The 21,616-nt window shown below is 46.2% G+C and overlaps 1 protein-coding gene, 1 long non-coding RNA gene and 2 pseudogenes across 5 annotated transcripts; 1 reads left to right on the top strand and 3 right to left on the bottom strand.

Annotated features, from left to right (window-relative positions):
* The first annotated feature begins 73 nt into the window (after nt 1-73).
* LOC112481183 lies at nt 74-7,348 on the top strand. Of its 2 annotated transcripts, XR_003046824.1 has the most exons (3): nt 74-211; nt 3,641-3,742; nt 7,292-7,348. It is a non-coding gene; the product is annotated as an uncharacterized LOC112481183 (long non-coding RNA). The 2 variants fall into 2 exon arrangements; XR_003046825.1 differs by lacking the exon at nt 7,292-7,348 and having other exon boundaries at nt 3,641-4,781.
* LOC112481202 lies at nt 2,661-2,778 on the bottom strand (annotated as a pseudogene).
* Nucleotides 7,283-7,398, bottom strand: LOC112481195 (annotated as a pseudogene).
* Nucleotides 7,399-9,422: 2,024 nt separating this feature from the next.
* Nucleotides 9,423-19,338, bottom strand: AJUBA (ajuba LIM protein). 3 transcript variants are annotated; one of them, XM_006913601.3, is made up of 8 exons: nt 18,008-19,338; nt 15,128-15,229; nt 13,419-13,486; nt 13,232-13,294; nt 12,179-12,309; nt 12,044-12,095; nt 11,273-11,341; nt 9,423-10,857 (listed from the first exon to the last, which is right to left on the bottom strand). In XM_006913601.3, exons 1-8 carry the CDS (start codon nt 19,041-19,043, stop codon nt 10,732-10,734), a joined length of 1,647 nt encoding a protein of 548 aa, XP_006913663.1. In that variant the 5' UTR covers nt 19,044-19,338; the 3' UTR covers nt 9,423-10,731. The 3 variants fall into 3 exon arrangements, with proteins under 3 accessions (XP_006913663.1, XP_006913664.2, XP_015446182.1); XM_006913602.3 differs by lacking the exon at nt 13,232-13,294 and adding an exon at nt 13,032-13,094; XM_015590696.2 differs by lacking the exon at nt 18,008-19,338 and adding an exon at nt 15,658-16,144.
* Nucleotides 19,339-21,616: the final 2,278 nt, after the last annotated feature.

Genomic DNA, 21,616 nt, shown 5'->3' with positions numbered 1-21,616 from the left:
AGGGGCTGCGTGGGAAGGAAGAGGGGGCGGGGCCACACTCGAGGCGGGAATGGTAGGCCACGCCCCTCGGCGGGCGCGCGCCTTTAGACGCCAACGGCTGTAGACCCAGGATTTTGGAGTCTTCGCTGAGAAAGGGAGCGATCTCAGGAAAGCTGCTTTGCCATTTCTACTGAGTGCCTACCCCTTGCTGAGGGCAAACATTGAGGAAATGGTAACGTTTGCCAACTTTTATTGAGGGCCTACGATGAGTCAGGCACTATACCGAGCGTTTTGCTTGCCTTGCTTCGCCTCTTTTAGTTCTTACAGAGTCCTACCTGGAAGTCACTATCTTACCCAGTTTACAGAGGGGAAAACTAAGGCGCAAGGAGGTTAAATGACTTGTTCAGGTACGGGGCTGGCAGAGGCAAAACCTGATCCAGTGGCCGTCTGAACTCTCCTAGACCTGCTGCTCACACCCACCTCCCTGGGCTTCCTCTTGAATTTATTTCCTCTTCCTGGCTCTTCTGCCCTCGTTTATTTCTCATCTTTCATTCACCTCTCTTCACTTCCTCTCCCCCCGCACATGGACATTTATTGTTTGCTTAAATCTGGAGCTGGGAGTCCCAAAGCTTGTGGTAACTCCGAGGCTTTTAGTAACTCCGTGCTGTCAAGGTTCTTTGCACTTCCCTGCATTCTCATGGTCACAAGGTAGCTTCAGAAGTCCAAGAAGTACATCCTTTCAGCGCATCCCAAGCAGGAAGGAAGGGCAAGAGCCTTGTTCCTATAACAGTACAGAAAGAAAACCTTTCCCAGAAGCATCCAGAAGACTTTCCCATAAGTCTCATTGGCCAGATTAAGTCATCTGCCCACCCCTAGACCAAAGAGCTAGATGTGGTCCATTTGACCCCTCAGGTCCACATTCTGCTCTTCGACACCCTTTGTAGTCAGTAAGGACTACCTGTGAGGACTTCAGGGCTCCCATACTCCCTGACTGGTTTCAGCCAAAGGAGGTTGGAGGGAGAGAAAGGGACAATGATGGGAGGAGGGAGACAATTCCCTTGACTTCCTCCATGGGCTTGACCTCAGGTTGGCTATGGACTTTTACCAAAGGTTATTGTTCCTCTAAAGAGGTCCCCCCACCTCTCTGTCTTAAACCCCATCCCCAACCTCTTTTCAAAGTTAAATGGAATCTAGTCATTAGATGAATTATTTTGAAAATAATAATCGATGCTAAGTAAGTTGCACCAAGGTTATCTCTTGCATCAGAAAATAAGCTGATAGCCTAGGGTGGTAGGGTGGTAGAGAAGGAATCTCAGGCTAGGTGTGCTGGGTGGTAGGGAGTTTAACCTTTTCTTTTAGTACCAACTAGAGAATTATTCCAGCAATACATAAAGGAATAGTGATTTGGTGCAGAATTTTTATGTCCCTGGTCATCTCGTCAGCTGCCACCTTTCATGTTTAATATTAAAGTGCTGTCATTTTTCTAAGGCTTTTAAAAATCATTTATGCTTCCTCAGCTCTGTAGTGCAGCATCATTAAGTATCAGGCATAATGTCCCTAACAAATTGCACTTGGAAAAAAATAGCAAGTGTGTTTTGGTGACTCAGAGCTTATCAGGAATCTACTGAAATATCATGTCTCATATTTGTCAAGTTTTCTAATATGGTACTACAAAGCTTTGGCTAAGCAGCCCTAAAGTACTTGGGGAATGAGGAGACGAAGGGTGCCTTGGCTTTTCTTCAGGTAGGAGGATAGAGGGGAAAGCCAGGTAGGAGGATAGAGGAGAGAGCCAGGGGAAAGCCTTGCATTGGATCAACCTTCGCATACAAGTATCTGTTCCATCTCTATCTGACAAACTGCGTAACCTTGGGCTTCAGGTTCCTCATCTGTCAAAATAGGAAATAACATATTTTTAGCTCTTCCAATCTCATAGTGTTGATGTAATGATCAAATGAGATAATGGCTGAGAAATTACTTTAGAAAGACTATCAAAGTGAGGTGTTTTAAGGTTGACCTGGATTAAGCACTTATTAAGTGCCTTGGGAGAGACACAAAGATAAATATGACCCAGTCCCAGACCTGAAAAAGTTCATAATCTAGTTGAGAAGATAAGACATGCACATGAAAAGCAAATAATAGAAAGCAGCAAAAAGATGTCAAAAAGAGCAATTTAGATAATAAATACTAGAGAACCTCAAAGAAGGTACAGAATTCTTTCTGCAGAAATGGATAGGAAAAACTATGAAATAAATCTTACCTTAGCTGGGCCTGAAAGGAGAGAAAATTTTGATTATTTAGAATGGAGGAAACATACAGCAAGTGGAGGTAGAGAAAGGAATTCCAAACTGCATTCTGGGTCCAAGAGGAGACGGGAAAAGCTGAAGTGATAGACTTCTTTGGCCAGTTCTACATAAGACTAGAAAGTTGAGCTGATAGACCATACCGGCAGTTACAACTCCAGCAAAATACTGAAAAATGATCTTACAATCAGACATTGGTGTCCTTGAGCAAGAATTGCAAGACAGGCCCGAGAATTCATTCTCTTTCCATTCCTACCTCCCCGCAACTTTTTGTTCTCAAATTTTAAAATACAGCTTTATTGAGATATTTTGGCATACAATATCTACTTCATTTATTTATTTATTTATTTATGTATTTATGTATTTATTTATTATTTTTTATGCCTACAGCACCTAGTCTTCCTTGGTGGTCTCCCATCTAAGTACCAATCAGGCCCGACCCTGCTTAGCTTATGAGGTCAGACAGGATCAGGCTTGTTCAGGGTGCATGGCTGTAGATGCCATACATTATTTATAGTGTACAGTTTATTAAGTTTTGACATAACTATACATCTGTTAAACCATCACCACAATCAAAATAGTGAACATATGCATCATCCCCTAAATGTTTACTTTGCCCCATTATAATTTCTCTCTGGCCTGTCCCAACCACTGATCTGCTTTCTGTCACTACAGATTTGCACTTTCTAGAATTTTCTGTAAATGGAATCGGATAAAGATGTACTCTTTTTTGGCTTTTTTCACTCAATATAATTAATTTTGAGATTCATATATGTTGGTGCTCACACCAATAATTAATTTTTTTAATTAGTCTTTTTATTGCTGAGAAGTAGGGAATCCTCTTTAAAACCTTAATTTGTCTGGGTTTATATTTAAGGAGATGCTTCCTTAATGACCCCAAGTTCCCTGTTTCAGTGCTTGGAATACAGGGGTATGTATTTGCTGAAAGAATGAATTTCTGACCACCTCCGCAGTGCTAATACCTTATATAGTTTTGTCTGTTCGGTGGAATGCTTATCCTTTATAGCCTTGTCTCTTCATCAGTGTTCATCTCACCTGTTCTGTCATATGCAAAATACAATCACTCACTTCTTAAATGTTCTTTAATGATAAATCCAAGAACATGGTCAAGTATTCTTGAGCTAGACTCTGGTGGAGGGGTGGGGGAGGGGTATAGAAAGATTAAATTAGGCATAACTCCTAACCACTATCTAGCTCTACCTTCTTGAAGACATTGCTCTCGATCAAATACTTTTTAAAAATCCATGTATATGTTTTAACTTGATAAATGTAAATGGGAGTCTTGAGAAAAAGTCTACTTAATCTTTCAAACTTGGACATTCCTTTGCTGCATTGTTTAGAGTCACAGAGAAGAATGGAGATTTGCTGAGAACATTCCAGGGACTCTGCCTCCCACACTCTAGCCAGAAGACAAAATGATGCTCCAAAGATAGAAATTTCAAGTGAGTATTTAGTCTTTTATATATCAAACTAATGGAAACTTGTGACTAAAATATGTTCTCACACTGAAAATTTGGGCTTAAATAACCAGTTTTTAAGGTGGGACGTTAAAATAGCCATTGGACTGTGGAACCACACTTAATTGTGTGATTATTTAGAAAAAAAAAAAGCCATACCACTTTGAAAGTATTGAAGACAAGTAGCAGGAATATATTATGGTATTTTGGACCCAGAAACTAGTTTCAGGAATAAAAATTTTACAGACAGCCAAGAGATTTTAGAACTATTTTCAAGGGTGTTTACTGGAAAATGAAGGTATTCAGAACCATGACTATTGATGATTAAGCTACAAAATTTCATGCCCATTGTAAGTACATGATTTAAGGAGAAAACAAGTAGATAAAAATATGTAATCAACCTATGACATCAAATAAAAATTTTAGAACAAATGTTCATAATGTGCCATTTTTGCAATTGCTTACCCCTTCTAAGGGGATTTCAAATCTAGCCCTTTGTGGCTTCAAGGGTTGCTTGTCTGTTCATAGAAACTTTTGTTGTACAATCTGGAATGAGCTTGATTTTACTCTGAGACACTATTGTGAACTAGGATATAAACAAGGCTCAATAGGAAATTTTAGATCTTAAAGAAAAGCTGAGAAATTTGGCTCAAAAAATGGAACAGATTGAAACAATTTTTACCAAAGGAATATGAGACAGTAAAGGAAATTGATTCAGAAGAAGACGACTAGTATCATTTTGAAAAGCTAGCTATGAAGCACAAGGTGTGCAGTTCTTGTTATAACGATTGAGTGTGCTGCTGTAATGCGAAAACATGTGCCAGGCTGATAAAAGTAGTTCCCTGGATTTTAAAATGATAGTGACACTGTCTTATACTGAGTTGCATGTGAAAGAGATTTTCTCCTTTAAAAATTGTACCAAAACCAGTGGGAGAAACAAACCAACCAAAGGGCGTTAGGAGTTTCATGCTTGGGAATAATGTACATTGTAAGTTTTGAAATGCCTCCTAGGACTAAAGTGTTGGCTGATAAAAGTAGTTCCCTGGATTTTAAAATGATAGTGACACTGTCTTATACTGAGTTGCATGTGAAAGAGATTTTCTCCTTTAAAAATTGTACCAAAACCAGTGGGAGAAACAAACCAACCAAAGGGCGTTAGGAGTTTCATGCTTGGGAATAATGTACATTGTAAATTTTGAAATGCCTCCTAGGATTAAAGTGTTGAGGCAAAAAAAACAAAAAAGAAGAAGAAGAAGAAGAAGAAGAATCAAAACATTAAGAAGTTAGAAATTTAGTATACTTTCTAGATGCCATTTACCGAAAAGAAATTTTGCTAAACTAATTTACAGTATGCAACCATAGTAGCTAAGTAGATTAAGTATTACATCCAGGTTTCCCATGACTGGATTGCCTTATAATGCAACAGATAATTCTGGAATGGATACTTTTCTTGAGCAACTAACTTATTGGTACCTTTAAATGATTGATAATGAGAGGCTGTATGGATGAGGAGCCCATTAGGATCATACAGATCAGGGATTACTTACTCAGATGTCTGCAGGAGCCAGGCAGATAAGCAATACGCGAAGGGCACAGAGGAAAGAATGGTAGGGATTGTGACAAACTAAGGAAGGAATACACTGAATAAAGGAGCAGCCACCACTCAGTTCCAACCAATTGCTGCCTTGTGGGCATGGAAGCCCGGGGTGACAGATCTTCTGATTATTCAGAAAAATCTTAGAAACCCAGTTCTTTGTATACAATATCCAGATTTTTATGTGAAATATCCTGAACTGTCAATGTTGGCAACCAGTTATTTGTAACAGTTTATTATTCTTACAGAGGAAGTAACATGAATTGTATAAAAAATAGAAAGTATTTCAATTTATACAAAAATAGAAGGCCAACAACAAAAAACATATTTTCACCAGAGAGTACCACTATTAACACCTCAGTGCATATCCTTTCAGATCTTTTTTCATAAATATATAGACATTTTAAAAACAAAATATGATTACCCTGTATATATGGTTTTGGAACTGGCATTTTGTTAAAGATTTTGACCTTTCCATTTTAACAAATTTGTACCTCATCTAATCCCATATTAAAAATTTTCTAATTGACCCATTATCTTTTATAGCAACTTTTTTAAACCAATAGGGAATCAAAGACCATGTATTATATTGTTAATATATACCTTAAGTTTCTTTAATCTAACGGTTTTGCCTATTTAAAAAAAAATCACACTGACTTGCTCAGAGCTGGCCAGTTGCCCTGCAGAATCTCACCTCCTTGATTTGTCCAGTCGTTTCCTCCTAGTGTCCTTTAGTTTATTTCTCTATCCCCAGTATTTCCTGTAATTATATCTAATATTTCTTTTTGGGGTGGGGAGCAGCTAGAATATTTGCTAGGTTGGGTTGAGTTATGTAATTGCCTTATACCAGAATTGGTCTATTGGTTAGTGAGTGATACTAAGACCCATTCTAGGAAATAGGTGATGACAGTCTAATACTTCCAACATACAGTTAGTTACATTTCTGCCCTCAAGATTGTCAGCTGTGTTACTTGGCACTATATGAATGTCCAGTTGTCTACTAACCATTTCACCTATGGATTTTAACACCAATTAATAATCTTTGCAAGAATAAATAATTTTATTAAAGTTTGTAAAACGTTGTTTTTCAAATTCTATCATTCTTTCTGTATTTATTAGCTGGTGTTTTTCCCTCCTCAACTAGTGTTCAAATTGATATTATAAAAAAATAATTGCCACTGGGCCGAACTCAATGCATTGGGGGATGGGGCAGGATTTAGCCTTTGGGCCTTGACTTTCTGATCTACAATCTAAGCCAAACAGTCTCACCCATCATCTGTACCTTGCAGCATTAAGTTTTTTGTTTGTAACACTCAATTACTTTGCACTTGTTGACATGTTGCTTGCAATCTTCTCAAGGCATTTTATGTATTTGTCTCTCTGGCTAGACTGTGACCTCCTCAGGGGCAGGGACTTTCCTGCCATATATTTCTTTTGCTTCTAATGTGCTTTTCAAGATACTTTGGCTACTGCTAATTCTAATTAACAAAAAAAGCGCTAGTAAGAACTAAATGTTTTCATTATTGTTTTTTTGTGTTCCCTGGCTTTCCCACTAAAACTTTCCCTAAATATCTGTCATAATGAAGTGCTTATCTCATTTATAGTTTACTTGCACCCTGGGAGTCCCAGTGATGAGGTGGGAGGGAAGAGGGAAAATAAGCTCTTAACTGGTCTTCAAGAATTAGAAGTCATTTTCTAGCTGTGTGACCTTGGGTAAGTCCCTTCAACATTCTTTTTTCATTCAGTAAAATAGGTGACTGGGTTGTCTCTAAAATCATACTCCACTTGGCTCTAAGTGTCCTGGATACAAGCCTAACCAGAACATTTTAATATATTCCTTTTAACCCATTTCTCCCTGTTTAGATAGCACCTTGGTTCTCTTCACATAGGTCAGCAGTATCCTTTAATTTTTTTTTATTTATTATTATTTATGCCTACAGCACCTGGTCTTCCTAAGTGGTCTCCCATTCAAGTACTAACCAGGCCCGACCCTGCTTAGCTTCCGAAATCAGACATCAGGCTTGTTCAGGGTGGCATGGCCGTAGACCATGGACTGTGGCTCCACTGGGGCGCGAACCCAGGACCTGTGTGTAAAGTAGACGTGCTAACCGCTACACTATGGAACCACGTCCAACAGTATCCTTTCTCAGCTTAGGTGACAATACTCACAGTGGACAGAATTTGCCTCTGATGACCCTCCTATCATCACAGTTAGACTGGTCTAATCTACACATCCCAGTAACAAATTTGCTCATATTTCCAAGGTCAATCTTTAGTCCTTTACAACTAGAGTGAAATGTGGCTATTCCAAGAGCCCTATGCAAGCAATTGTCACAGCAGAGGCCCAGTCTTAGGTCTTCCTTGCTGCAAGGGAGGAGAGCATGGAGAGAGCTTTAATTGGTTGGACCCTTGTCCTTGTCGTGGAGCCTCACCATTAGGGCTCTGAATGACCCCAGGCCAGCTGAGGTATGGATCTAAAAATATAAACGAAATAAAAAATGCTTTATTTTACCTTGTTTTTTCCAATCCTTTTATCTGAGTCCTAGTAGTCTCCTTCCCCCCTTGTATTCCCTTCTGTGTAGGTACAATCTCAAGGACTTCATCCAACTGGCTTTATGTGCCTGGAATTAGCTTTCTCTACCTCCTCCTTGGCTGAGGACAGTCTCCAGGTTCATTATAAACAGGCTCTTACCATTTCCCTGGCCTTGACAACTCCAGATGGTGAAGGGGAAAACAGATTCCTAAGAAAGCAGAGAGAGAACCGCCACCGGCCTCATTCTTGATAAACCATATTCAGGCCTGTTAGCAAACAGGGCTAGGCATAGCAAATAGCATCTTCTGTGAAAGCTTGACCCATTCATTCTATGACTATAATCTGAAGAGAAACAAAATGGATCCAGAATTCTTCCATTTTCTCCCTTACCCCATTTTCAGGCCTAGTGGCTGTTGATGGAAATCAGGTGGCGAGTTGCCAAGCATGGTCTACCTGTTACTGTATCCTTGGCAGCACCCTATGAATCTTTCACTATCGACTGTAAATATTAAATAGAATAAGGATGAGTAATCTCCCAGTGAATAAGAGGAAGGGGAACTCTTGCGATTCAGGGTACACTTGGGAGCCTGTCAGTGATGATATGGGGTGATGGGCTGCTATTCTGCCATGGCCTGCCTTCCTTGGGCTTGTCCTCATCAGATGTTAGTAATGTTTTTCCTCAGAAAGGAGAGAATAGCCCCACTGGCAAGAACAGTCTTGGGGGACAGGTGAGCATAGACTTAGGAAGGAATCAGCATTTAGCAGCAGATGGTAGTCAAAATCAGAGTAAGAAACAAAGGGTCAGAATTACAGAGTGGACAAGACCCCCAAGGGTAACCAAAGGGATAGATGTAAAGCTATATACATGCTTCCCTGGATTTCCCGGGCCTGGAGCACCCTGGTGAGAAAATTCCCCAGTCACGGAGTCTTTGTATTCACTTATTTAATAATAATAGTTCAGAAGTAATCCTAGCTGTAGAACAAGTAATCTAGTATCAGAACATTTATTCCTCCAAAAAAGTGCATTCCGCACTCTGGCGGTCAGTGGTATGAATCCACACTCTTACTCTCACTCATAATCTCACTCAAAGTCTTCTTCTATGCAATTCCCAGGTTGGCTGGCATAGTTATCTTAGAAGAACCCCTAAATGTGGAATTTCTGTTCTCAAGAGTCGTCATTTCCAGTATGAAACTCTATGTGACAGAGAATGAAGACTAAAGATGCAAGATTATCTGATTAATTTGCCTAAAACCAATTTACCCAGAGGTAGTTGGTCTAAAATATTTATCAAATCTGCAGCATTTTCAAAAGGATTTAGCAGATTCACCCTTTCACATTTTATTGCTGTTGTCTGTATAACCTTGAATTGTTAGTCAACGGAATATGCCACATACCTGTTCATTTGTTTAGAATATATTGGTTTTTTTTAGAAGTTAGACCAAAGTATAAAATCATATTGAACTTTGTTACGTTTTTTCAAGGCATCTAATTTGTAAAAGAATATTGGATTAAGAAACACAAAAAATGATACGCAAAATGTCTGTACCAATTATATTTATTGCTAGAAACTTTAAGCTCTTTAAAGAAGTGTTTGAAAAGTAGATAACATAGAAAGATATTCATAAAGGTAGAAAGCAATCTCATCATTTACAAAGTGCTGCAAATTTGATAAATTTGTTGCTGATAATAACTCAGAAGTATTCTTGGATGGATATAAATCCTTGAAATACCGAAAGCATAACAAAAAAAGAATAGAATACCTAAATGGCTAAAAAAAAATACCCAAAAGGGATCTGAGCTTTTGGCAAAATGGTCATTAGGTAGAAGGAACTTTAAGCACACAAGTTTTCAGTTTTCAGCTAAGAGATCTATCTTTAGGTGAACCAATTTCAGCCAAATTGAATAGAAGAACCAAGTTAAAGTTTTTTGCCCCTCTGGTGCTCCAAAACCTCAGAGTTTGGAGGTTGCAGTGGATGTAATCCTGGATCTCTCTGAGAGGTGGCAGCTCTGGAATGGTGAGCTACTGCTAGGGAACCAACTGTAAGAATGACCTGAGAAGAGAATATGCGTGTATGTGTGTATGAATGTGCCCATGGGTGCATATATTGGGCTGGAGGGCTCAGTGCATTTACACGTCGGAGTGTGCAGGGAGTATGGATAGCCTGAAGCTTCCTATACGTCTCCCCCAGAAATTCCACACCCAGAGACCCACTCATTACCTCCTCCCCCAGCTAAGAAGAGGAACCAAGTACAGGCACCCAGCTAGTCTCCCCAGACCCACGTTGAGTCCCTGAGAAACAGGCAGTACAGGCAGCAGGCCCACCCAGAGCTGGTCTCCATTCTCAGCAGAGGGGTGAGAAGCTCTCCCAGTCTTTAGAGAGAAGGTGGCCAAGAAATAACTCATTAATAAGGTCTACCTCTTCATCCAGATACAGAAATAAGATACTATGGTGTGGTAAGAACTTGACTGACCCCATATGTGACCCCATGAGTGGGGTACAAGAGTCAGGAGCTTCCATGATGTCCTCTCCCTATAATCCAGAACCAGAACATTGCTGGACTTCCACACAAATGTATACTGGAGATGCAAACTAGGCTCAGACCTTTAGAGTATATTAGAACCTATCCGTGTATGACTGAGTATAGGCCACAACACAGGTTACACATGTGAAAAGAAGGCCAGTCACCCTCCTCCTCCACAGTCCATTTGGAATGTCATGATCTTTAGGTCTCTGGCCCTTTCCCAGAGGACTCTTCTGCTAGGCCTGCAGAGTACATTCTTTGCCTTAGCTGGCCTCAGAGGGGCCCAGTGGCCAGAGGAATTTGTCAACAGTGGTGACTACAGCTCAGATATAGTTGGCAGGGGGCTGTCGAGCATTGAGCCGCTGCATGTGACAGCCATGGCAGAGCAAGTGCCCGTCCAGAGGAAAGCAGCAGCAGCCTTCCTCATCACTCAGCTGCATCCGGCAATCCTACGGAATAAGAACATCAAGTTCACCTCAGCCCAGGCACATCAGAGATCTTGGGAGTCTGCCCTGCTCAATACGAGACTTCTAACTACTGGAAGAAAGGGGTTAGAAGGGATGGACTCCCAGAAGAGAAACCTGAGAAAATATCTCAGTTGGACACCAGGTGTCGCTGCTACAGCAGAAATAATGAGAGGCTCCCATTTCCAGTGGATATCAGAAGGCCTTTTAGTTTTAGGAATCTTGACTCCAGGAAGCCAGATTCAGAAATGACTAAACAAGCAGGACCAGAGAGAGTGGCTGGAGGATAGGTCAGGGCACCTTCCTGTTGCTCCATGCCCCATACTTCTATAGACTCCTGCAGTTCTAGGACTCCTCTGACCCCGTTACAATTCTCCAGGAGCTGGCCCACAACACTCACCTCACAGTGGTAGCACTCAAAGTGATAATCTCGGTCCATAGATATCACCCTCACAATGTCTTCACAGCCCTGAAATAATGCAGACCCCCGTGGGGATGAAAGCAGCATGACAAACCCAACTCCACCCTCCTCTTTATAGGCTCCCCTCCCACCCCAATAGGAAGATTATACAAAGGCTTTCAAAGCCTCTCTGCAAATATCTGCAGGTTTCAAATGTCCTTTATAAATTCTACTGGAACTTCCCCCTCCCCTTCCTAGACTCCAGGGGCTCTGACCTTACCTACCTGGCCCAGCTGTGGGGAAGCAGAGGGAAGGGAAAGGGGCAGGCAGCATACATAAAGTAGGCTAAACTGGGGACAAGGAGATCCAATAGGGTCTAGTTCCTCATTGGCTTTTGGCTTCTCTCCCTAGGCACACCCTCAGCACACACAGTATAAATCATTTCTGACCCCTTCCTGTCACCCCTGAGGATTCTTTCCACCTTTTTTCAACCCCTATATCTGGGATCTGGTGACCCTAACTTCAAAGAAGGTCTCCTCCTCTGGAATAGGAGAGAAAAGATGGAGCCTGGGCCCAGTGAGCCTGTCAGACATGTCCAGGCCCGGATGTTAGGGTCAGGGTGGTGACCCTGAGAACAGAGTCACACGGGAATCTTCACAGAGTACATTCCTCAGCACTATCGCCTCCCAAGGGAGGCCAGGCAGCATGTCCCCATCCCTTCCCTAGAGGCAGCAGCACTGGCTGCCTTGCAGAAGAACCAAACATACTGACCTCTGAGGGGAGGATAGGTTGGCCACAGGCTGCACACTTAGGAGCATAATTTCTGAAAGAGAGACGACAGAAATTATTTGAGGTTGGGAAATCCCTGAGCCCAGTTCTATACCACACCCCAAGGGGTGAACTCACTTGTGGTAGTCGGTGACACAGTACACCTGGTTGGAGAAGTCGACTGTGAAGGGGATGCCATCCAGGCACTTGTTGCACACGATGCATCGGAAGCAGCCTGGGTGATAGGACTTCCCCATTGCCTGTAGGATCTGGCTCATGGAGTGGGAGGAGAATCAGGCCTCATCTAATCCTGGCTCTCCAGCTACACACGATGTTCCCTGCTGCTCAAACTCATCCAACCCCCTGCTATCCTCCCAGAACAATGCTGGGGATTCTGAGGGGACCAGGGAGTCTTAAAATGGAGGCAGAAACCCTGAATAAAGGTCTTAGAGAGTATCCAGGCTAGTAGTTCTCAGCCCTGGCTGCATAATAGAATCATCTGGGGAGATTTTAAAGCCTATCAAAGCCTGGGTACCACTTCAGAAGTATCCATCACAGTCTCCAGTGATGACCCAGCACTGGTGTTTTTCTTTACTTCTCAGGTGATCTGGGCTGCCAGGACTGAGAACCACTAATATAAACCAATCCCTCTTTCTTACAGAAAACTGAGTTCCAGCTGATCCTAGCCAGCAGCAAAAAGGGGATTAAGACCTAGAACCCCACATTCCTAGCTCTAGTGGAGGACCAGGCTGTGTGTGAAGAATCAGGGAGGATCACAGAAGGCTAGGGATGGCAGGATTAGGAGTCAGGACTTTATCCCAGAGGCAGAGGGAGTCCAATGTAAACAGCTGTTCTGGGAGGAATGGGATGAAAGTGATTCATCTGTTGACAGGTGTCCTCCCTCCACCTTTTTTCAGTACCCATTTAGCCCCTGATTCCACCCCTCAGCCCCTCAGTGTCACAGAGTCACCGCTGAAGACATTTTGCTTACCTTCTCCAAAATCAAGTGACCACAGACACAGCATTTCTCAGCTGCCTCCTGAAACCCTGAAAACTAGGGACCAAGGGAGGATGTTACAAGCTGAGAATGACCTGATGGTCGGAACCCCAATGAGCCACCAAGAAGCACTTTTGATTCCACCCCTCAGCCCCTCAGTGTCACAGAGTCACCGCTGAAGACATTTTGCTTACCTTCTCCAAAATCAAGTGACCACAGACACAGCATTTCTCAGCTGCCTCCTGAAACCCTGAAAACTAGGGACCAAGGGAGGATGTTACAAGCTGAGAATGACCTGATGGTCGGAACCCCAATGAGCCACCAAGAAGGGGGTCCCAGTGTGGGAGCCAATTTCAAGCCCAAGGGACCCCTTTCACTCACCAGATAATCTTCCTCACAGTACACAGAGCCATTGACGCTGTAGAAAGCCTTGCAACGCAAAGTTCGCCCTAGAAGCAGCAGAGAAGGGGCTGGAGCCTATCCCAGGGTTCAGGAACAGGGCTTCCCCACTCAAGGACCCATGCTCTCCAATGTTACGTGGTATATTTAAATCTGGACTTTAGTGCTTATTCTCTTAACTGCTGTCTGTCCTTGTTACCCACACAAAAATCCCATCTGATGCAATTCTATTTTGCCTTAGTCTCATTTCTGCCAACTTTCCCTCTCCTCTGCTCACTGTTCCTCCAGCTCCTGCCTCAACAGTTTTCTATGACCCTGCCCTAAATGAGTACCTTCTCCAGTGCCTAATAGACGGGGAGCCACCTAGGAAAGCAAAGCTAATCTAAGGTATATGGTAAAGGAGCTCTGAACAAGGTGCTGTACAATGTGTATAGAAATGATCACATTGGCACAGGCCTTGCCCTCTGGGACCTTTCAACTTAAAAGCCTCTTTGCCTGAGCATAGCTTTCCTGTTCTCCTGGCTCTATCTCCCTCCAGGAATAGGCTCTACGGAGGTCAGGACCTATTGGAGTTACTGCTGGGGACAAAGTGCTTTGTTTGGGAGCAAAGTCAGTCTGGGCTGCTTTCCCAAGCTTAGAGGGACTCAGAGTCTCTGGGATCAGAGGCCGCGCAGAATCTTCTGTGGGTAGACAAGGCAGGACCATTTTCCATGTAACCAACACCCAGGAACTGCTCTAGGGTATCTAAATTGTCAGAGATGGGGGAGGACAAAGACCAGGGCAAAGAATGGGCAAGTTTCCCACCTCTGCCCTCTTCTCATCAAAATCTCCACTTCCAGCTCTGCCCAGTGATTTAGGAAGCTGCTTAGAAACTTATGAGATGCAGGGGAGTACAGAGGGAAAGATATACCTGGAAGGGTCCCTATAAACAGGACAGACAGATAGATGAACCTAAAGAGAACCACCAGAGGCTGCGGGGTGAGAGAAAAGCTGAGTGCTGGAGTCAGACAGGCAGAGATAGGAGATTAAAGGTTTAGCAAAGGAATCAGAGTGGGGAAGAAGTGGGGAGGGCTGGGGAGTTAAGGCCTTTGGGAGTAGGTTCCGCAGTTCTTATTCCAGAGTCTCTGCTCTGAAGGTGATATGAACATGCAGGTGTGGATCTGGGAAACAGACACAGGGCCGACTGAAACGGGCCCATCACATGTCCCCAGGAGAAAAAGGCACCTGTTTCCTTTTCCAATGAACACTTAAAAAAAAAACCGCCCCCCACAGCTCCCCACTCCCCTAGCCCACCCCCACCCTTCCCACATTCCAGTCTTTCACTGTCGCCCCAGGCAACTCGGCTGCCCAAGACCAAACCCCACCAAGGAGAGGCTGGAGGGCCGGGCTGGAGTCCAGGCTGGGCAAGCAGAGAGGCAGAAGAAAGAGGGAGGAACACAGGGGAGGGAAGAGGCTGAACTGAGGGAAGACCCAACATGGGGGCAGGAGAGCCAGGTAGATCATAGAGAAGGGAAGCAAGAGAGAAGGTGGGGCAGCAGTGGATGTCCAGACACATGGTGATGACAGCTACTCTGTGAGCAATGAAGAGGCACAAGCTCTGTTCCTGTTTCCCTAGGCACTTGTAAGTGTATATGTGTATGTGCAGTGCTTGAGGCCTCCAGCCCTGGTCCAGATCTGGGGGCAGCACTCACCACAGGAGCAGCAAACAAAGCACTGGGTGTGGTAGAGGCTGTCCAGGGCCTGGCAGGCATTGCTTTGCCCATAGATGCCTTTGTTGCACTTGATACAGGTACCTGAGGGGAGAAAAGATATTGTTAGCATCACACCCCACTCCCCCAACTCAAAACCAGGGATTCCCAGTCTTTCCTTTGTCAGAGGACCACCAGTCAGAGCCTCCCTTTGATGTGCTCCCTTCTGGGAAAAGAGGATAATGAGAAATGGGATGCAGTAAGCAAGGTCTTGGCTGAGTAAATCTATTCTTGTTTATTGATTAACCTACAGATAATTTCTGAGCATCTGTTTTGGACCTAGCAAAAATATTGTGCCCAATACTGTGGAAAAACTTAAGAAAAGTCAAAGATACAGTCCCTAGCCTTCAAATGCTTACTTTCTGTTGGGGAAAAAAAGACTAAACAGGCAAAGTGTGATTCCTGTTGCGCTGCGTGGCACAAATAGAGGTACCAGTCCATATGGGCCTAGCATCAGGCTCATAAAAACTCACTAGAGAAAGCAGGCCAGGGCCAGAAAGTCTCTTTGGGAACCATTTCTCCCTCTGCAAAATGAGCTGCTATTCAGCTACAGAATAACTTCTCACTGCTCCACAACTCCAGGCTCCCAAAGATAGAAAGAGGATCTGGCTCAGCAGTGGGCCGTGTAAAGAGGCGACCATGTGAGCATGACTCCTGTGGGGAGGTGGCTGCTGAGAATGCAGGGTGTGTTCCCAGGAGGGTTGCATAGGAAGAGGGGGAAGGGTGGCAGAACCCCTAATATCTCCCTGTCATCTTCTATCATGGAAAGGACAGAGCTGAACTGCTTTTCCCCAACATCCTGCTTAAAATACATACGCCTGGCTCTGGCACACACCTTTCCTGGGTGTGTTCTTCCCTCCTTCCACTCCCCAATTCCAGGCCCATGAGTGAAGGTGAGGGCCTGTCTTTGGGGAGCAGATCCCAACGGGCCTGCCTCACCCCACCCCACCTCTCCCTCACACTGCCACACTCCTTGCCTGTTAGGGCCCATCCCAGTCTTAGCCCAAGGGCTTGGGAGCCCATGCAGCAGCTGCAGCAATTGATGGGCCCAGGCCTGTCCTGCTCCCACCCTCTGGCAGCTGGGTAAGGTTGTAACCAAGGAAGAGGGCCCCTACTAGGGGCAGGAGTAGAAGGGTACAGTTAGGCTGGCAGTTCTATCAGAGGAGGCAACCTGACCCCCAGGGAGAAGAGACCCCCCACCTCTGGGGTCAAAATGTGGCCTCCCCATGAGAGTGGAGATCTGCCCCAAGCTCGCCATGCCAAGGAGCCCTATCAGAGCTATTTCTTTGGAAAGCCTTGAACATTATGGGAAGATAAGATTAAACTGCTCAGGCATGTCTGCCTCACCTCCTCCAACCCAGGATATCCACACCTAGGTTCTTCCTGCCATTTTATTGCACTGTCTCTGAGCTCTTTTCTCATTTTGGTACTGATAGCTGAGCCAAAGAGACTTCTTTCTACCCAACAGCCATTTCTCCTGGGCTTCAGAAGGAAATTACAAAACAGATCCTGTTACTTAGTCTCCCTTGACCAAAGCATCATCTGCTCTGGGCTTTCCTCTCTTAAGGATAGATGGGAAAGGATGGGGGGATTGCATTAAACCAGGCTGCCTTTCCAGCCTGCAGCCCTAACTCTGTACCCGCTTCCTAACCTTCTCTCCCTGGTAGGGTTTTCCTCCCTATTCACATTTCTAGCCATAGAATTCTAGAGCATGGGGTACAGGGCAGGAATATGGATGGTGAGAAAGGTGAGGAGATGCTTGGAAAAGTGAAGAGGTCCATAGCCCTGAGAGTGGGACCCTCCACCTCTTTCTGTTCTTTCTATCACAATCAGATTAGTATTTCTTTACAGAGTGAAGTAGTGCCTGTGGGTCTTAGCTAAAAAATATTTCAAGGCCTAGCTATCCCAATAGCGGAGCCATAATCAATCAATACTTCTTGAAGGTAATGGCGTGTGGGAGTGAGACAATGACCAGGTGTCCTTGACAGCAGCAAAAAAGAGACTACGTCTAGCCTGAATTTTGGGCAGGTTATGGCCAGAATTGAAGGCAGTTACAAAGGGTTGTTATCCATCCAGGGGAGATGGTGTCCCAGTGGTCATGCCTTATGCTCTGACTTTCGGAAGATAGGGAAAATAGAAGCTGACACCGCCTGTCTCCACTTAAATGCCCACGCACACATCCAACCAGAAGGACTGAGGCCAGCCAGCAATAGGGTCCCTGCTTTCCGTCCCAAAGCGCTTCATTCTCACTTCTAGGCTTCATTTACCCACCTCTCGGCGTGTGTTAGGAAGCAGTGTCCTCCCCCCTTCCGCCGCACCCTACCCCTCCGCCCAACGCCGCGCGGCCGGCCCCGCCCGCGGGCACCTGGAGCGCCGGGACAGGAGCCGGCACGCAAGCTGCCCGCCCGCCCGGATCCCCCCCGCGCATTCTCCAAATTCCTGCGGGCGGAGCCTGGGCCCGGGTGGGGTGGGGGGGGCTGCGCACAGAAGCCTGCTGGGGCACCGCCGCCAAGGGGGGAGCAAGATGAGGGATGCTCTCACTGCCCCCAATGTCCCCTCCCTACGGGGCCTGCTACCGCGAAAACCAAGCCTCTAAACTTGGGGAACTGGGACTCGAGATAACCAGGAGGTTAGAGTTTGGCAGGAATAAGGCGCCCTTAGTCCATTTGAAACCCAGCAGAAGGGGACATTCCTCTAGCCTCTCTTCTAGCTCCGCGTCTCCAGCTCTGAAATACCGGCGCCAGCAATTTGGGCCGTCGGGGCAGTGAGGAACCAAATACGGTGACGGGTCCCTTCCTGTCCCTAATCACTTTTCTCACTCACCGAAGTAGTCCTCTCTGGCCTCCGGCTCCCGCATCCGGGCCCGGGCGGCCTCCGGAACGAACGGACCTGGCGGTTCCTCGAGACCCGACGGCTCAATCCCCGAGGGCTCCCCGCGGGCGCAGACCTCTCGCCCACCCGTGCCCACCATCAGGCGCAGCAACGCTGTTAGCTCATCCTGGCATCGGGCGCCCGCAGCGCAGTCCCCGTAGCCGGTCACTGAGTGTCGTCCAGGTTGCGCCCCTCGTCTCTCCAAGGGCCCTGCCGCTCCCACTGCAGCCCCGGCTAGAGCTCCGGGACTGCCCAGGGCCGGGGGATACGAGTGGCGGCTTTCCTGGCAGCCGAACCCCGCGGGCCGATGAGCGCACAGTCGGTCCAGGGCAGCGTGGAGCTCCGGGTAAGCGGACGGCATCCCTCCAGGGGAATAACCCGCCGGAGCCCCGGCCAGGGGTGGGCCAAAGAGGCATGGCCCGGCGGGCAGGGGACTGCCGTGGCGCTGGTCGTAGCCCATGCTGATGCCGCTGGTACGATTGCTGCAGGGTCGGCTACCTCCGGCTCCGCCAGCCCCCGCCCCGTCCAGGAGCAGGCTGCCTCGGGGGCTGGACGGCTTGCTCGCGTCGCTGGCTGAGCTACTGGCGAAACTGGAGCGGGGGCTTAGGGCTGGGGCCGTGGTCTCCAGCCGAAAGTCGGGGGGCAATGACTGAGGTAGAGGTAAGACCCGGGTGGGAGGAGGCCCCCCGGGAAAGGAGCCTTCGTAGCGCTGCGTCTCAAAGGAGCCGCGCGGGTTCCGCTCGGCGTCCAGGGGGCCGTGCTCCCGGGCTGGCTCCAACGGCTCATCCCCAGGTCCCCCAGTAGCTCCACGGGGCCCTGATTTCCTAGGTCCTCCCGACCCACTCAGGTGCCCCTTGCCCGGCCCGGGGGTCCCATCAGACCCAGACCGGCTAGATTCACCCTTTCTGCGGCCGAACTTAGCGCTGCCGGAGTCCGAGAGTCTTAACTTCTCCAGCAGGCGACTGGCTTTCTCCCCTAAACGCTCCATGCCCTCGGGCCTGGGGCCTCCAGCCCCCTCCCTGCCCGGCACCCTGCAGCGTCTCGGCGGCCGCTTCTCTTTGGCAGGTCTCCGGTTCCCCAGGGGGCACAAGGTAGGCACAGGGGTTTAGCGGACGGCCCGGTTACCCGGCGCCAAAAATCCCACAGCATCCCCCAGCGAGAGGGGCTGCGTCCCCCCGCGCTTCAGGAATTGGGAAGGGTTAGAAGGGCCTACAGCCGCGGCTGTCCGGTCCGCAGGTCTATCTGTTCTTGCGTTGATCAGCTCTGCTGCCCCACGCTCCCCGGGCCGGCCCCCGCCCCCTCACTCTCAAACTCAACACGGACGAGAACTTCTCTCCCAAACTTTTGTCTGCCTGGCCGGATCTACTTTCCTGGAGGGGCGGAGCGCCGAGGGCGAGAGGAACGGGGTGTCTGCGCAGGGATCTCTGCTGAGCCGAAGGGCGCCACGGAAGCTGGTGCTAAGTTTTTGGAGGTGGAGATCCGCCGACTGAAGGGGAGAGGAGAGCAAGTTTGGGCAGCTGCTACTACATCACTCAAGAACTAGGAGAGGAAAAAGTTGTTTGTTTGTTTGTTTTGTTTTTTTGGGGGGTGGGGACTCTTTGTTTGCAGTTGGAATGCGCGGAGGGGCACAGTGGAATGTTGCGAGCTTGTAACGAGCGACGTGAGGCATGGTCTGCGCAAACACCGTGATTTTGTTCCTAGTGTGGGGACTGTGGGAGAGATGGAGAGAGACTGATGCAGAATTAGTGAGACGGGGAGAAAGAAGAAAGGTGGAGAGAGAGGTTCAGAGACGCATACGTAAAAAGTCCAGAAAGGCGAAGAAGTCTATTTGGAGGTGGTGGAAGACAGGTAGTGAAAGGAAACGGAAAACCGGTGCAAAGAGGATCGAGGGTGGTGTGGGGACCGAAGAAGGATGAATAGACAAAGAAAAAGAAAAATTTGTTCGAGTCTAGAGAGAATGAGAGATAAAGAGATAAATAAGACGCCACTTTCTGAACTCAAAGCTCTGTTTAGGGAGGGAAGGCACTAGCGTCTATGTAAAAAGGAAAAGGAAGGTTTGGGACTAATGTCTACCTTCGGGTTAGGACAGAGGGATAGACAGACACCCCCTGGTGTTGGGAAATGAGATTTTTAGCAAATATTTCAGGTGACTGGTTTTAGGGCCAGTGAACACCTACCCCTTGGTTGGCCCACAGGAAGATTGGTGATAAAGAGTAGGTATTAAGAGGAAGAAAAGAAATAATTGTCATTTAGAGGAGGTAGCAAGTAAAACATCAGGGTGGAAAAGGAAAAGAGGCTGATATTGGCCATACTAGAAGGATCAAGAATAAGGAAAAGAATAAGAAACCATGGCTGAAGCTGAACATACCTAATTAAATAGCAGCCGACTGATTTTACCCCAGCTAGCACATCAGGGGCAAGGGACCGAGGAAGTAGAATAGAGAAGGAAAATGACTTCTTTGTATTTAGGTAGTAAATGAGTATGAAAATTATATGCAAACAAACCATGCATATTATTTTTATCTCAACATTTTGAACACCTTTTATAATCTTAGTGTAGCCTTAGGGAACAGAGAAGGAAAGGAGGTTAAAATCTTTTGGGAAATTAATTTGGCACAAACTATTTGGCTGCTTTGCCCTAGCTGCATTGTTTCTCTGACCTCATCTCTCCCGGGTATTGGCCTCTCTGTTTCCCTGGTCAGGCCTACATCTTTTTTTCTGATCCAGAAGAGAGCTGACTATCAGACTGGAAGCAGGGGGGACTGAAAGCATTAGTAACAGAGGGGGAGCTATCAGATTGCATCCAGAACTTGCTGTGAGCAACATCTTCAGAATTAACCATAAGGCTCTCCCTCCTTTGCTGTCTTCTGAAGGGAAAGGAGAATGTGGATTCTTCATTCCAATTATTTACATCCAAAATATCTACACAGACTCTAATATTTGCAAGCTTTGCTTCTTTGGGATGAGGATGGGAAAGTAAATATTATGAAAAGTTGAGAAGCCATTAAAGGAGGCCCATCCAGGAGTTGGTGATGGCAGCAGTGAACACAATTGGGATCAACAACCTTGGTTTTCAGGGAATCACAAGAAGTGGACACAAGTGAAGAGAGAGAGGAGTTCACTAAGGGTGAGCTACAGTAGTGCTCATGACCTCGGGGTAACCAGTCCATAGCCTGAACTGGAGCCAAGAGCTCCACAGGCCCTATTTTACATCCCCAAGACTTTAATTTAGGTTTATATATACAGATGACTTCCAAATTCATATCTGGCCCAGAATTTCTTGGACTTAAAAAAAAGCTGACTACTAGCATCTCCACTTGGTTGTATAGAGGCATACAACACCCTAAACTGACCTCACCTTCCCTGCTTCCTGAAACTGGCTCCTCCAGCATTCTCTGAGTAAATGGCACCATTAACCACTGAGCTGCTTAAGCCAGGAACCTGAATATCAACCTTATGTCCTAGGCCCTTAACCTCAAATCTAACCAAGTCCTATCATCCTAAATATCTTTCAAATCTTCCTTCCCTTCATCACCACTATATCTGTCAGGCCACCAACTG

This window comes from Pteropus alecto, unplaced genomic scaffold (assembly GCF_000325575.1).
Source record: "Pteropus alecto unplaced genomic scaffold, ASM32557v1 scaffold335, whole genome shotgun sequence".
Classification (NCBI taxonomy): domain Eukaryota; kingdom Metazoa; phylum Chordata; class Mammalia; order Chiroptera; family Pteropodidae; genus Pteropus; species Pteropus alecto.
Note: the sequence above shows the minus strand (reverse complement) of the source record. Positions and strands in the feature narration are given on the sequence as shown.

Coding starts and splice junctions, on each gene's coding strand:
- AJUBA (XM_006913601.3), bottom strand. CDS start 19,043: ATGGAGCGTTTAGGGGAGAAAGCCAGTCGCCTGCTGGAGAAGTTAAGA. Junction 13,487..15,127: donor CTTTGTTTGCTGCTCCTGTG/GTGAGTGCTGCC, acceptor TGCTGCTTCTAG/GGCGAACTTTGCGTTGCAAG. Junction 12,096..12,178: donor TGTGTCACCGACTACCACAA/GTGAGTTCACCC, acceptor TCTCTCTTTCAG/AAATTATGCTCCTAAGTGTG.